Source organism: Antechinus flavipes, chromosome 2 (assembly GCF_016432865.1).
Source record: "Antechinus flavipes isolate AdamAnt ecotype Samford, QLD, Australia chromosome 2, AdamAnt_v2, whole genome shotgun sequence".
Taxonomy (NCBI): domain Eukaryota; kingdom Metazoa; phylum Chordata; class Mammalia; order Dasyuromorphia; family Dasyuridae; genus Antechinus; species Antechinus flavipes.
In genome coordinates this window covers 121,109,724-121,126,708 of record NC_067399.1, presented here as the reverse complement: position 1 = coordinate 121,126,708, position 16,985 = coordinate 121,109,724, and the positions used below count along the sequence as shown (strand labels likewise).

The 16,985-nt window shown below is 34.8% G+C and overlaps 1 protein-coding gene across 1 annotated transcript; it reads left to right on the top strand.

The window, feature by feature from the left end:
* Nucleotides 1-8,347: 8,347 nt before the first annotated feature.
* Nucleotides 8,348-16,578, top strand: GKN1 (gastrokine 1). Its single transcript, XM_051975447.1, has 6 exons — nt 8,348-8,456; nt 9,933-9,986; nt 10,267-10,401; nt 12,458-12,568; nt 13,681-13,822; nt 16,387-16,578. Exons 1-6 carry the CDS (start codon nt 8,445-8,447, stop codon nt 16,479-16,481), a joined length of 549 nt encoding a protein of 182 aa, XP_051831407.1. The 5' UTR covers nt 8,348-8,444; the 3' UTR covers nt 16,482-16,578.
* The last annotated feature ends 407 nt before the right edge of the window (nt 16,579-16,985 follow it).

Genomic DNA, 16,985 nt, shown 5'->3' with positions numbered 1-16,985 from the left:
TACATGACCAGTTTATTATAACATTCATCAGTAAATTCCTCCTTTACTCCACTCCACCCCCCCCAAAAAAAAGAATCCTAGTTCTTTTTCTCAGTGTCATTCCATTGTTTCTATCTCTTTGTGATCCTATTTGGTGTTTCTTGGCAAAGGTACTAGAATGGCTTACCATTTCTTTCCCTAGCTCATTTTACAGATGAGGAAACTTGAGTAAAACAAGGTTAAGTGACTGGCCTAGAGTTACACACTTAGTAAGTATCTGGTGCCATACTTGAACTTAGGAAGATGAATCTTCCTAACTCCAAAAGTCTGGCCGTCTATCCATGGTATCACTTAGCTGCCTTTTTTTCTCTATTTGAATATTATAGCATTTGCTATGCAACTCCCTTCTCAAGATCTTTTCCACTCTTATCTTCTGTAACTCAACCTTGCCTTATTATCTACTCCAAAACTGGCAGTTTTTTGCCAACTGTTTTTCTTCACCCATTAACTAGTGATGTCCCTTAATCCCTCTCAAATTAGTCTTCAATCATACATTCTTTTCTCTCCAAATTCTTTTTCTTCTGAGAACATGTCCATTTCCAGGGCATCAGACACCATTCCAAAATAAATGATCTCCAAATCTCAATTCTTAGCTCTGTTCTATCTCAAAAATCAATGATCATTTCAATAACTACCTCTTAGACTTTTCCAATTCTATATTCATTTTTTATTTTAGATCCAATATATTCAAAAGCAACCTCATCATCTTTGTATTAGTAAGCTCCTTGAAAGTGAGGATTTTATTTTTTAACTTTTCTTTGTATTCCTAACAGTTAGTACAATGTCTGGAATATAGTAGGCATTTAATAAATGCTTGCTGATTTGAGGTTTTTTTTCTCCCCAAAGAAAGATATATCTGCCTAATGAGAATAAAAGTAGAACAGGTTACTTTGAAAGTCAGGAAGCTCTTCTTTTTGGAAGTCTCCAAGGCTTTTTTTTTGAACCCCAGTTTTTGAAGTTTTTTTTTCAGCCAACTTACTCTCCAAACACCCAGGCTCAAAGCTTTTTTGATATGTCTTTTATATTCTGTATCTTGTTAGTCAACAAACTCTTTATAGTTAGGAATATTGAAGCTATTTGGAATTTCCTTCCCTTCTTCTTTTTTCTTTTTTTCTCCCTTATCTTTCCTCCTCTCTGTCTCTAAATATAGCTTTTATCTAGAAATTTCTACCTCAAAGTAGTTATTATTTCACTTATTCTTTCTTGTTCTTCTTCAGTCTAAGAAAGGATATTTCTACTTTTTTCTAGGTTAACACCTTAGCTTAGTTTCAATTCTCTTCTTCATCTTTTGGAGTATTGCTTGTCTTATATATACAATCTCTCTCTCTCTCTCTCTCTCTCTCTCTCTCTCTCTCTCTCTCTCTCTCTCTCTCTCGTTCTCTCTCGCTTTCTTGTTCTCTCACTCTCTCCTTCTCCATTTTGTCTAAATAGACACATAACACTTGGGGTATACAACTTCTCACAGTGAAATTCCCCATCCTAAAACAGGCTATTCCAATTTTAAGTTACTCAAGACCACAAATCACAACCCCTTATCAATGTGTTTACTTTGGCCAATCAACTAGAGTACACAATTACTTCAAAGTATTTCAAATGCCTTCATTTAATGAAACAGCATTATAAAGAGAGTAGCAATTTACCATTTCCCCCATAAAATTCTCTTACAAATAAGTAGATCCTCAGTGGGAGGACTGGAGGACTAAGGAATATGTATGGAAGTACATAGATATAGAGAATATACATAGCCAGGTTGTGCATGTTTAAGGGAAATTTGAATCTCTAGAGGCTATTAATGGCTTTTAGAGATGTCATCACCGTACTTATATCAGGGTTGTTTGGCATATGGTATTTGTTGGATATTCCTTCCCTGATTTCATGGTCACTGATGGGGATGTAGTCATATATCTATATTTGATATTTCCTTCTCCAAAACTAGGACCTAAGTGCTTACCTCTTATCCCCAAAAAGCAGGAGTGTGTTCTCCCATCTCTCCTGTACAAAGAGTCCACAGGATTAAGTTTCATGTCTTTCACTGAGAAAAGAAATCTGTTGACAAGTTCAGTCATCAAACTGTGGAGGGGGGGAAGTCACAGCTACTTTCTTTTCAAAATGAAAAACTGTGAATTCTAAGTCTGTGAAGTCTTGCTCTAACATCCAAGAACCAAGCTCTTTGAGAATAAAAAAATACACATCCAGATATATTAGAACCCATAGGCATTTAGTTTGTTTTTAAAATTGCTTCCTCTTTCTCAGCATGATCAATGTCCCTGTGCCAAGCCTCTATATGATTTAGGATTAGAAAGTTCTTATGATTACTGTTTAATTCTGGATTATTGAGTTTTAGCCTTTTCAAATCAATTTCAGACCTGACTTTCAGCAAACTACATAAGGTTTTTTTTTTTAACCCCCTAAGCCCTCACCTCTTCTTTTTTAAACTCCTGGCCTCTCTTTGGCAAATGAATGGAAAGAAGATAAGACCACCACCAACAAAAACAGATGGATTAGAAGCATTGAATAACCCTTTACTTCAATCCCTTGATCCTTATTTTGCCATCATTATACATGCTTGGCTGTCAGTAAGCCTCCCAGATTCTGAGCTATCATATATATTTTTATACAAGTCTTTCTTATTTTAAACAAACCTTTTCCATCAACCGTGTCTTCTTGTTTTACTTTTCCAGTCACCATTCTATTTATCTCATAATTATAAATATAAGAATAGGAAGGGATATTAGAAGTCATCTAGTCTAATTCTTACATACTTGTTAGGAAAATTTAAGGTTAATGAAGTAATGGAGTAAGAATACTATTTTTAGAGTTATGAGAGATCTGCATACAAATCTTATCACTGCCATTCAGTAATTACTATGGGAAAGATACAACTTCCCTGAGCCTCAGTTTCTTCATCTATATGAAATTTAACAAGCATAATGAGAACATAGATTATCATAAAGTTGTTGTGGGGATCAATGAGAGAATATATTTAAAATGACAATAAACATTTATTAATATCCTATTATGTTTCATGAAAGGTAAAAAGACAGTATGGTGCTATGGATAAAAAAATAGGCTTAGAAACAGGAAAACCTGGGTTCAAGTTCTGCCTTTGACACAAGTTATATGTGTGACCCTTGGTAGGTGACAATTCAGTACTTCCAGAAAACCCTCTAAGACTTTAACTTACAGCTGAGTTACCAATCTTTGTCAATGCAGGAACTTCCACAGGGGAACTTCCCCAAACTGATGAAACCTCAAGCTCTTATTCTCTCCTTCACCTTCTCCTCAACCCCCAGTTTGTACATGGTGCTTTCCCAGGTCCGGGGATTCAAAGAAAATGAAACAAAGAAAATTTTCTTAAGGAGAGTATAGTAATTCCAAATACTTTTGAGGAAGACACTGACAGCTAAGGTGATCAAAAAAAGACTTTCTGTGATGCTTGAGCTGAGTTTTGAAATAACTTATGGATTCTCAGAGGTGATGAGAAAGATGCTCTTTTCTCTGAGCATGGAGAAAAGGCAGTGAAAGGTAGAGAGATTAACTATGTAATAGTTAATGTAATATAATGTAACAATATTAACAGAAAGAAAGCCAGCCCATTGTGTTCTTTCAGGAGAATAATAGATAATAAGAATAGAAAGGTACACTTAGATGAAATATAAAATATGAAATAATTCCTGATGTGAATTGATAAAAGGAGTTTATAGGAACATGTACTTAGAATCAGAAGGAATCTTAGAAGCTACTTTCCCTCCCTCTTTATTACAAATGAGGAAACTAAGTCACAGAAAGGTTAAATGACTTTCTGAGGATCACAATGCTGGCATCTGAGACAGAATTTAAACTATAATCTTCTTGATTCCAAGTCTAGCATGCTATTCAGTACTCTAGCTGTCTTCATGAATTTTCTCATATAGAATGCTTTTCTCTAATAAAATCAAAGCTCTGGATCAAAAAAAAAAAAAAAGAAGCCAAACAAAAACTAAAACCCCAAACAACCTAACAAAAGGTGCAACTCATTAATGTTCAAAGAATATTCACTTAGAAAATGACTTTAGAAAATCATTTAAGATTTTGCAGCTGTAATCAGAGCAGAATAGCAATAGATAAAATTTAAGACCTAAGAGTTTGCAAAATATTTTATATCCATTAATTCATTTGATTCTCACAACATTCAGATGCAGGGCTTATTGCTCTATGTTGCAAAAGTTCACATGCCCAGTTAGGAGCAGAGGCAAGATTCAAACCCATACTTAAAAACCTGAATTTGAGCCAAATATGGAAAACTTTTTTTCTTATACTTAGCTCATAGTAAGTAAAAGATAGAAGGATCTGTCGAGAGAATTTAAATCTCTTTATTAAAACCACTTCATTTTGTAGATGAAGAAACTGAGAAACCAGACATTATCTGCCCAAAATTTCATAGCTAATAAGTGTTGTCTACCTTGTGAAATTACTGATTTCCAGCCGTAGCTTTGAGACACAATTAAGTGCCTCTAATGAACCAGCACGATATAGGGGACTGGCAGCCAAGAAATCAAGTCTTCCTCACTGTAACCTTCACAGCATGTGTTACCATGGCTAATCATCTACCTCTCTGAGACTTCCCTTTCCTCACATGTCAAGAGTGGGCAGTAACACTTGTACTACCACTGTCATGGATTGCTTGGGAGAAAACACCTTTTTTTTGAGATGATTTTTTCCCCAGTATTTCCAGGAAATTTTAATTAAAAATTCTAGAACTATCAAAACCAGAGGGGGGAAATAGAAATATTTTGCTAATTGTTAAAGGAACCCCAAAAGAAAAAGTTCCAGGTTTTCTTTTTTCTTTTTTGTAGCTTTTTATTTTCAAAATATATGCAAAGATAGTTTTCAACATTCACCCTTGCAAAACCATGTAAGCCAAATTTTTCTCTCTCCCTTCCCTCACCCTCTTCCCTGGATAGCAAGAAATCCAATATATGTTACACATGTACAATTCTTTATACATATTTCCACATTTATCATGCTGCACAAGAAAAATCAAATCAAAAAATGAGAAAGAAAAGAAGCAAGCAAACAACAACAAAAATGGTGAAAATACTATGTTGTAATCCACGTTCAATCCCCACAATCCTGTTTCTCAATGCAAATGGCTCTTTCCATCAAAAATATATTGGAATTGATCATAACACAATCTTGTTGCTAGGTACAATATTCTCTTGTTTCTATTCATGGGAAAATACGTTGTAAAGCCTTAAATGGTAAATAAATGAAGTTATTGATATCTCAAGAGGTTTCAGAAAATATTCTTCTTTTCATCTCCCCTTCTTTTCCAAATTACTTACTTAAAAGATTATCAATGATTAGATATATTTGGAGGCAGTGGGATAATATGGATAGATAATTCAATCTGGAGTTAGGGAGATCTGAATTCAAATCTGGTTTCTAACATTATCTATGTGTAAACCAGGACTTCTTAAACATTTTTCACTCGTGTCCCCTTTTATGCCACAGGAGTTTTTTCATGACCCCAGGTATGCATATGCAAGTAAGTAGATATGCAAGTAAAACAATTACTGATAAGGAATCATAAAGAAATTTATTTTAAAACAATTCTTTGGTATACGTATAATTTTACTATTTCTCAAAGATGAAAACAAATTTAAATACTAATGAGATGGATGAGCTTGTTTCTTTTTACATAAAATTCATGGCAGAATATTTGATACCTTTTACTGTTGCCATATTTTTTTTTGCAATTCCCACATTCAGTTACAAAGATCCCCATATGGGGTTGCAACCCATAATTTAAGAAGTTTCTCTAGACAAGTCACTTAACGCCTCTTTGCCTCAGTTTCCCATCTGTAAATTGGGAGAAGAAAATAGCAAACCAAACTCCACAGCCTATGTTCAATGTAAAAAAGTCAGACATGATTAGATGACTGAACAGCAATAAATTAATCTATTAGAAATGAGATAAATCAAGCAAGTGAAAGGGTGGGGTAGCTCCTCAGACTTAGGTGATGCCTTAAACAAATACTTGAAATAGCCAACTAATATATTAATTTACTGGGAGGAGTTTCAGGGTGTGGAGAGTACACGTGGGAGGGGGTCAGGAATTGAGAAAGGGAGAGTAGAAGTAGAGGTACCTTGGGTATAGGGATCACTTGGGAAGATGGTGCCTTGGTCCTTATGGAATTCTGGCTTCTAATTCCAACATTTTTAGACCATATGTATCATATGTATTTTTCACTCGCGTCCCCTTTTATGCCACAGGAGTTTTTTCATAACCCCAGGTATGCATATGCAAGTAAGTAGATATGCAAGTAAAACAATTACTGATAAGGAATCATAAAGAAATTTATTTTAAAACAATTCTTTGGTATACGTATAATTTTACTATTTCTCAAAGATGAAAACAAATTTAAATACTAATGAGATGGATGAGCTTGTTTCTTTTTACATAAAATTCATGGCAGAATATTTGATCATATGTATTAAGATATACTAGATACAAAGAAGATAACACTGATCCTCTTTCTCAGTTTAAAAACTTCAAAGGAGAAACAGGTAGTGAACTCAAAGAGCAGTGGAGGTGAATTAAATAAAAGAAAAATTTGAAAAATGGCTGGTGAGAGAGAGGTGGGCAGGTGAGACCTTATTATTTTTATTTTCTAAACTCAGAAACAGGAAGGAACTTATCAGGTTCACAGAATATTAACGAGCCAAATGGGTTGTTTTCAGACCAATTTCTTCATTTTATGGATGAAGAAATCGAGACACATAAAAGTAAAGTTATTTATTTCAAGTCCTTTCCAGATCTATAATCCCATGAAGGTCCCACCAAAAAAAGGTCATAGATATGTACAACCATAAGATTTAGAACCGAAAAGAGACCTTACAGAGTATAAAGTTTCTGAAAGTTGCGTCCACAGACTGGTGTGGGGGAGTCTATAAACTTCAATGGGAGAATTATAACTTTTTTGATATTATTGTTTTTCTTTGTACTCCTATATATTTTATAATAGACACTGAAAAGAATTGCTATCAGGAAAGGTCCACACACAGGATTCATCAGACTGCCAAAGGGATTCATGACATAAAGGTTGAAAATACCCCATCTAATGTTAGTTTGACCTCTCACTTAATTGCTAAGGAAACTGAGGCCCCAAAAGATATTATGATATTCTACTAAATGACATTCTATTAAGGCATAAATAAAGGACACTTTTAGGCCCATTTAGTTTATACGTTGGGGCAGAGTGCGGAACCTGAAGTCAGGAAGATTCATCTTCTTGAGTTCAAGTCTGGCTTCAGATACTTACTAGATGTGTTACTAGAAAGTCACAACCTAGTTTGCCTCAGTTTCCTCATCTATAAAATGAGCTGGAGAAGGAAAAGGTAAGGTATTTCAGTGTCTGTGCCAAGAAAATGCCAAATAAGAATACAAATAGTCAGATTTGACTGAAAACTGACAACAAAAAGTTTATGTTTCTCTGAATCTTACCCCTTGGTCACAACCCATTGTTTAGTGGAAAATATTCTCAATTTGGAGTCAGAGAACCTATGTTCACATCTCTGCTCCTCTACGTAGTGCTTGCCTGACATTGGACAGATCATTTAACTTCCTTTAGTCTCAGTATATTTATCTGTCAAATAAAATCTTTCAATTGGTGGTTTCTGAGGTCTCCTACTCTAAGTCTATGATGCTACCTCTTACTCTTCTAATCCTTGAAATTCAGAGCTATTGTCTTTCTTGAAAAACCCCTTCTCTGCTCTCTTATTGAGCTCTGAACTCTCCCTCTCCTTAGTCTCAAACCTTCTCAGACCTCTTTTTGAAGAGAAAAAATATCAGAATTACAAAGTGTCTCATTGTGCAAGTTTTGAGACATAGCTTCAATGCACAAATTATGTAAAGGTAAGATTCTTTCATTTCCAAGGTCAGCTGCACAGATTGAATAAGTTGCTGGATGCCATGACCAAGAGGTTTGCTATCTGATATCTCAGAGTACACATAGCTTCTCCCTTCCCACCTTGTTTGATTTTGGGGATCCCAGTTTTGATATTTATTATGTATAATGTCAACATACAAAACCACCCACAAACCCATCCCTAGCTTTAAACCAACCCAAAGTTATCATAAAACATATTGGTTTTATGGTTATGAACAGTCCCTCAACTTCAACAGATGAGTCAGAACAAATTTAGGTTAAAGAGTCTTGCTCACTAGATAGATATAGAAAGTTTCCTCATACATTGTGTTACGGTATAGAGGAGGAAAGGTGGAAGATTAATATCAGACTCAGTCCACCCACACCTAGTTTGAATAACAGAGTCATAGTATATAAATACATATATTGAGATGGTTCCCCAGCACTAACTCCACGAGATTTTTCCAATTTGTCCCATTACCTCCTAAGGACAGAATGAAGCTTGCGGTAAGTAGACTGGCCTTTCCTTTGTATCTGTAACACCAGAATTGGAGAGACAGTTTGGCATAATTCATAGGATTTGATTTAGAGTTAGTGGGTCTGAATTTGTAACCAGACTTAGTTATTGATTAAATATGTGACCTTAAGTAGATCATTTCCTTTGGCTGAGCCCATTTACTCTTCTGCAAAATATCAATAGAGACGGTCCCTTCCAGTTCTGAGTCTTGTAACCTTATAGACAATGTTAGCAATCTTTCAGGTTATTTTGTGACAGAAATAGAAGATGGGAAAGGAATAAACATTTATAGAGCACCTACTATGTACCAGTCATTAGTGCTTTTATAAAAATATCTCATTTGATTCTCACAATAGACCTGAGAAGTAGATATTATTATTCCTTCTTGTAACTGAGAAAAATGAAACAAACAGGCTTAAGTGACTTGTCTATAATCACACAGGAGGTAAATATCTAAAGCCAGATTTGAGCTCTAATCTTTCTTTCAGACCCAGCACTATACCCAACGTGTCATAAATTGACTCTAAATTCTTCTGTAATAGAACATTTAGTTTTCTCTGTGATGAGACAGAACAGAGATGAGACTTAGACACTTCTTAATAGTCATCACTGGATGAAACCTTGGAGATCATTTAGTCTCACTCCCACTTTTTGTGGCTAAGGAAACTGAGTTCCATAAAGAGGATGTGACATAGCCTTGCTATACAGGAAAAAAATGATCAGAACCTTCAACTGATGCAGAATTAGGTTACCTACAATAGAATAATGCAGTTGCTGTTTCAAGAGGGAATCAGGATCTCATATTCTGAGTATCTCCCAGTAGCTATTTCTGTTCTTAGCATAATTTCCTTTTTTCTTTGTGCTTAAAATCCCTCACAGTCATTGGTCCAGGATTGACTTGACACAAGTTAAAGGATTCCTTCTCATCATTCACTTTCTCCTGTGGCTAAGGGAATAAATACCACTTAACTATTTGTTATTCAAATGAATTTTCAAAGTAAGCATACAGTAACTCTCCAAAGCATTTCCAGCTTTGAAATGAGGTTTTTACATAAGCCGGCATGACTTCCAACTAACAACTGCACCTATTATTAAACATCTACCATGGCCAGAGCACTGAGATATGTGAGACATCAAGTTTAGGTGAGATTTAGGGCTTGCCTTCAAGGAGTTGGTATGTTAGTATGAGGGAGAAGAACATAGCCTTTTACTCATACTTCTCCCTGAAAGTTACAGATGTATAAAAGTTCTCTTTTGTCAGAATGGAGTACACACAGAGAGAGAGACAGAGAGAGAGAGAGACAGAGGGAGAGAGAGAGAGAGACAGAGAGAGACAGAGAGACAAGGAAAAGGAGAGAGAAAGAGGGAGACAGGAGATACATACAGAAACAGAAACAGAAAGACAGGAAAAAACAGAGTGGTAGACACAAAGATTTCATATTCTTTATTTTTTGTGATCATTTCAGATTGTATTTATTGGACTCCTTGGATTCCTCTGGGGCTCCACCTCTGCTGACTCAGTGAGTTTACTTATTCTAAAACACTTGTTGATTTAATTCTCTACTAAGAAATAGTTTCTAATAGCAGTCCAGTTTTGTTACTAATAAGTTTAATTTAATATACACTTTTAAAAATGTACATAATAATTCACCATTTCATGTACAATCCTCTTTTTATGTTTCTTGTATATTTAAGTGGTCACATTTCTTAATGTTTATCAGCTTATAATAAAAAATAAAATTAACAGTAATATTAAGGAACCACAGTGATATGCATTCTGAATTTCTCTTTCAATCTCAGAATATCAATATCAGCAATGATAACGACACTAATGATGGTGGTCAGAGAGTGAGCATCAACAATGAACACAATATAGCCAATATTGATAACGACAATGGATGGAATTCTTGGAATGCAATCTGGGACTACAAGACTGTAAGTAACCAACAGGTTCTCAGGAAGATTATTAACTTGCATTTCTCCAGTCCTTGACTGGACACTTTATCCTTAGTAGTACTATGAGGTAGGTGACACAAATATTATTAGTTTAGTTTTAGCGTCACTGAGAAGAAAAAACCTAAGAGGTCATTTTTTTTTCAAATTGCATTTTACTGTGGAGGAAATAGACCCAGAAAGGGAAATTAAAATAAGTTCTCCAAGGCCACACTAGTCAGTGAAAGACCCAAAACTGAACTCTGTTAATTTAAAAAGGTGAATGTTCTTTATAGTATAAAATGCTACCAAATGGGAAGTATGAGAATCAGAAATTTTAAATGACTTTCTTATATTATTACTTACCGTCTGCTATAGGGAATAGACTGAGACCTACAGATTCCAGGTCACAATGAAAGACTTACCTGTTTAGACTCTGCCAAAAAAGAAAACAAAAAAGGTGGGGAGTAGAGCCCATGACCTCTCCCACTGATTAAGAATTTTGAAACATCCATGTGCCCTAAGGAAAGAAAAATTAGTGATACTGTAACCTAGTGTATCCAGGATTAAAATGAGAAAACTTGGGATCTAGTCCTGGTTACTCCACAAGGGGATGGGGTGGTCTTGGTCTCTTGATACTCATTTATTTATTTTTTCCATTTGACCTGTAGAAAGAGTCAAGAGATTTGGGATTAAATTTTGGCTCCTCTGTTCCTTATTCGCTGTGTGACTTTGTACAAGTCTTGTTCCCAGTATTGCATTCAGTCTCAATGTCTTCATTCATAACTAAATAAAAAGAAAACTGAGGGGATTAGACTTAGATCACTTACAGATTTAGAATAATAATGAAAATTGTAACATTTACATAGCTTTAACATTTGCAAAGCATTTTACACACATAGTCTCAGGAAAAGCTAGGATTTTTCCCCCATGTATCTGAAAGTTTAAAGGAGAGAGAATGGAAGTGAAAAATCATGTACTCTCTTAGGGACTTCATTTTTTGTTTATAAATTAAGAAAGTGGACTAAATAACATCTGAGGTCTTTTCTTACTTTTGAGTCTACAACCTTAGCATCCTAAATTTTCTAAAGTTAATTCCCATCAGTGGCAGTGGCTCATGAGAGCTACTTGTTAAAAGTGTAAAATAAGCCATTTATGCCTTAGAAAGCAATTTATGCTAAAAATCAGGACTGCATGCACAGTTTTATTTATTGTCTAGATTTAAGAAGGTTTTATAGTGAAACTATTAATACAGATTAAATTAACACAGATTTATATGTATATGTATATGTCTATATTACATGTACACACATGCACTTCCTATATGAGAAATAGTTGCTACACATTTATTAGTATGCCTCTGAAATGGAAATTACTTGAATATTAGAATGCAGTCTTTCTGAGAGAATTCCAAGTACTTAACACATAGCAAGGGCCTAATAAGTACTTGTTCTTGGATTGGAAAAGATTAAATAAATGCAGCCAATATAGTATTCTAGTCTTATTTCACTTCATTTCACACTTTTCATAGAGTCCTTGTTTCTGCTCCAGGTTAATGGGAACATATAGCTCAAGGAGATCCAAGATACCATTTAATTTGTTTCTCTTCTTTTACAAATGAGAAATTTAAGGCTCAGAGAGGCTATTTTCCCAATGTCACAAGAGAGTAAATAGTTATAATAAGTACTTTAATAAGCACTTTAGGATTTGCAAAGCACTGTATAAGTTATCTTATTTAATGCCAACAATAAAACAATAAAATAGGTAAATGCTATTCTTACCCCATTTCATGGATTAGGAATATTGAGATTGAGAATTTTATTGATTTTAGCAAGGTTCCATGGCTAATAAGTGTCTGAGGCAAGATTTGAACTGAGGTCTTCTGGACAAGTTCAACACGTAGCCAGTACTAGATCTACCTGCCTCTAAAACAGCCAAGATTGGAACTGTTTCCTCATTTCATAGCCAGTTCTTCTTCCACTTTGGAAGAATTGATTTCTAAAGGGAAAAACTATATTGAGAAATAAATATCTCATTATCCATCATTTCCTTTTCACAGGGCTTTGCAGCAACTAGGATCTTTGCCAAGAAAACCTGCATCGTGCACAGACTGAACAAAAAAGTTGTGCCTGCTCTTCAGGACCTTGAAAAGATGTCAAAAGAAAGGAAGGTAAAAGATACATTTCCCATTATGAAAGAGGAACGGTAAATGTGAGGCAGAGTCCAGTCGGAAAAGTCAAAGTAGAGGTCAAAGATGGTGCTTTTGATCTTTCTAAATGAGTTAGTGGAAGACATTATGGGATAAACGTGTTAGGTGGGTTTTCAGGAGAGAAAAAAAAAGCAACAGATGCTTGTTATCAGCAAGAGTGGATTCTCTTAATCTGGTGAAAGGCATCTCCCTAAACTCCAGATTTTACTATTCTCTCCTTGATCATCTATAGTAACCCAGAATCCCAGAGCTGGAACTGATTCCCTCCCCCAAATTACATGGTATTTTTCATTATCCTAAACTGTTCTTTGTCATCCCTGATCAGTGACCATTCAGCCTGTCAATATGAGACTCTCCATGGACTCTCTTTTACACAGCCCACAACTGTTATTGGGTCATTATTAGGTTGCCTTTTTTTTTTTTTTGCAATACTTGATTGAATTCACTTGTAAATTAATCTGGTTCTGGAAGCTTATTTTGTAGGGAAGATGAGTTCATGTGGGACTATTCAATTTCTCTTTTGTGATATTGGGTTATTTAAACCATTTCATCTTCTGTTGATATGTATATTTTATATTTCTGTAAGTATTCATCTATTTTGTCTATGCTATCAGTTTTGTTGGCATGTGATTGGAAAAATAGTTTCACATTTTTATTTATTTTTTTAAATTTTCATTTCAGTTCTGAATTCTCAACATTTTGTTTTCCCCTCTTTTAAAATCATATATAGCTAAACTATTTTATTGATATTTTTAAAAATAGCTCTCATTTTTATCAGTTCAATTTTTTTTTACTTTCAATTTTGTTAATCTCTTTTTTAATTTTCAGAATTTCTACTTTGGTGTTTAGTTGGGGGGCATTGATGTGCTACTTTTCTTAGTTTTGTTTTTGTTGTTGCAGCTACATGCTCAATTCATTCATTTGTTTCTTTTCTGTCTTATTGAAGAAAGCCCTTAGAGATAAAAATTATCCCCCAAGGACTGCTTTAACTACATTTTATAAGTCTTGTATGTCTCATACCTGAAAGGTCATCTCAAGTTTTGATCAGTTGCCCTGTTTGACTCTCCTCTTAGGCAAATGTACACGCTGGACCTTCTCCCCAAAGCCTACAGTATCAAATTGAACCCGAGGAAACAAAAGACCTGACCCAATTTGGAAGTCCTATTGAAAACATGTGCAAGGGTCTTCAGACTTATCAAGCTCAGGAAGTTCAAGGTGAATATCTTTCCTCATTAATATTCCATTCCAATTCTTTTGCCATTCCTTGATCATCTTTTGCAATTATCAATAAAAATTGCTTAGTTACAGTACTAAGGTAGAATAGATTTTCCATTCAATTCAGTGTAAATGTTTAAGCTCCTATTATGTACTTTATATTGTGACTAAACAGTTTCTGCCTATGGTTCCAAATACTATGTAAAGTCCCTGATCTCAAGGAGATAATAGGAATTAGAAGGACTAATAAATGATATATACTACATCAGAAAAAATAATTGTATCAAAGTGCCAGACGAAAGAGGAGAGAAATTACTTCTATCTGAGAGTATCATAGGAAGCCTCAAAGAGATGGTAGCATTTGAAATGACTGATGAAGGATGAGTTAGATGTCAATTGTCTTTTATTAGCAGAGATCATTATAGGAATGGATATCTGTGAATTGTTAGGAAAATATGGTACATATTTGGGGATCTATAAGTAAGTTAATATGGTTGAAGTATAAAGAACATAAAAGGTAATAAAATAAAATAAAGCTCAAAAGGTTGTTCAGAGGCAGATTATAGAAGGACTTGGGTTCAAATAATAGCCCAGTAGGAAAGATTGGGTCATTCTATAGATGGGAGGACAATAGTTGGAATGACATGGCTATAATACAATTTCTGTCCTAGGCCTAAAGTAAGTGTTAAACCAAGGTATTTAAGTGAAGGAAACAATGCCAATTATACTGATTGATTCACTTTTACAAATAGATTAAAAGAAAGGGAAAAGCCAGATAAGAGCTGCCTGGGGCTCCTGAGTTGGGTTGCTATAAGGGAGCTTCCTATGGGTGCTCTTTTTGTCTCTTTCTGCCTACTCTATTTTTCATGCTACCCTCTGAGACTAGCATTCAGGGAATGTCTAGTGTTTGTTACCTGTCACTATATTATTTTTCCATCTCAGAGTTTGAAATATACATTATAGATACATTTGTATATCTCTCCATTATTAGGGTATATGTATTATTGGGGAATTGTCTTATAAAGAAGTTCTCTGGCAGCTTCCAAAACTTTGTGACCAACCCCTAGGATGACATTCAAGACCATTCAATCTGGTTTCAATTTTTACTATATAATGAAGAGTTATAGTGAGGTTCCTTTGTAGTATATATTTATTTTATTGGAGCAACTAACAGAATAACATTCAATTTTTAAAGGTAGGCCACATACTTTGTTTTGACCCTGCTTCAGGCTTAGCAAATAGGTATCAATCAATCAACATTTATTTAGTGTCATACTGTATAATGTATATACAGAATGGTATACAGTATATATACCATGTGCTAGCTGGGTATCTGGTTTTGTAGTCTGGGCTTGCTTCCTTATCTCTTGGATAGTATCTTATAGGGAACTCAGGTTGTGGCACTAAAAAACTTTGGAATTTTATTCAAAAGCTAATGGAAAACATTAAAACTTTTCAGAGATAGAATGATATGAGTAGATCTTTTCTAGTGAGTAGGTGATAGATGAATTAAATAAAAGAACAGCATGACTAAACACAGGGAGACCAATTAGGAGACTTTAAAAGTAGCTCATACAACAAATATCCTAGCTTGGCTAGAATAGTGGTAGAGAGATTAAAGGGAGAAAAGAAAAGAATGAGATGATGAAGATGATGATGATGATTGAAGCAGTAAAATCCTGGGACAAAGAGGGGTGAAGGAGAATATGATCAAGAGTACAGGAGGATAATGTAACTTCAGTCTAAAGTAGGGTTACCCCATTCTTAGAGTAAACAAAGAAGAAAATGAGTATGTCTGAAAATGTGGATAAGTTTGAGGCAGGGATGAGGAAATCAATCAATACTGAATGGTTGACTGAACAATCCAATCTTCTGCATAAAGTAATGCTATATATTTGCATGTATGAGTAAATGAATGAATCATACTGTCTTCTAATTTGGCAAATAATATGTGTCTTTTACCTATGAATATTTTAATTCATCTGTGGGTGAACAAAAAATGTCTTTGAATGAGAAAAAAATGGCCTCCAATATAATATAGTTAGAATTATAACTAATGGAAACTGCTCTTGAAGCAAATTCAGTTGAGGGAATTAGAAGAGTCTGTTCAATAAGAGAAGGAAGCAAAGAAAGGAGGTGCTAAGTAACATGGTCACAAAAAAGCACAGAGAGCAGTGGAAAGAGATGGAAGAGTGGTTGAGTGAGCTAACAGAAAGATGACCCCAGAAGTCCCTCTAGCACCTATGTCCCCTTCCCTGAAGCCTTGACTTAGACTTAGAGAACTGCCCAGTAATCACTAGGAGGAGTAAATATAGAATACTGCCTTTCTCAGGAGAAAACCCATTCTGTTCCAGGCCAGTTCCCTGAGATAGAATCCCTTTAGATCTGAGCTGCTTATGGTTATTATGTCACACTTCCAGACAACGGAAATATTCTCAGGATTTTTCACATCTATAACTTTTTTACTGAGCTCAGGAAAAGGTTTTAGCATATTATACAATACCCAGAAAGAAACAGTCTCATCAGAGATACTGATGTTGTTTTACTTATTGCTTTCTGTACAGGACAAAGCTTCTTTTTCTATAGTGGTTCATGCTTCCAGGCTGGTCTCCTCTGGCTTCTGAACTTCTCCTTTTGTGGAGAGACAACAGCTGTATAAAGAAATCACCAAAGACCTTCCAGCCAAGATGTACTCCCTCAAACTCTTCAAATCTTAATATCTCTTAAAAAGAATAAAAAGTGCTTTTTATTTCCTATCTTTCTTGTCCTGAATTGTTTCCCTTTCTCTCTATTTATTTTCAAGTTGTTACTGTTTAATATTGGAATGACTTCATTTTAAATTTCTAATGATTTCTGTTTGTGCTTCTTTATAGTCTATTGATTTAGAAATGGATGGGATTTTAGAGTCCATTTAATCTAATCCCCTCAGTTTTATAGATGATGAAACTGAGGCCCAAAGAGGTTAAATTACTCACCTGAGATCATAGTAAATGACAAAAGTAGGATCTGAACCCAAGTTTGGTTTCAGACCAAGTGCTTTTTCCATCGTACCATGGGCCTTTTTATTTTAAGATACTTTTGGAGATTTCTTATCCTTAAGGTATATGTAGGAAATGCCTTATAAAGAAATTCTCCAACCACTTCAAAAACTTTGAAGTCAGCC

Bases quoted from the DNA above. Each gene is read 5' to 3' on its own strand.
- GKN1 (XM_051975447.1), top strand. The intron at 12,569-13,680 runs GTAAAAGATACA...CTCTCCTCTTAG, and splicing joins AGATGTCAAAAGAAAGGAAG to GCAAATGTACACGCTGGACC. The intron at 13,823-16,386 runs GTGAATATCTTT...CTTTCTGTACAG, and splicing joins TCAAGCTCAGGAAGTTCAAG to GACAAAGCTTCTTTTTCTAT.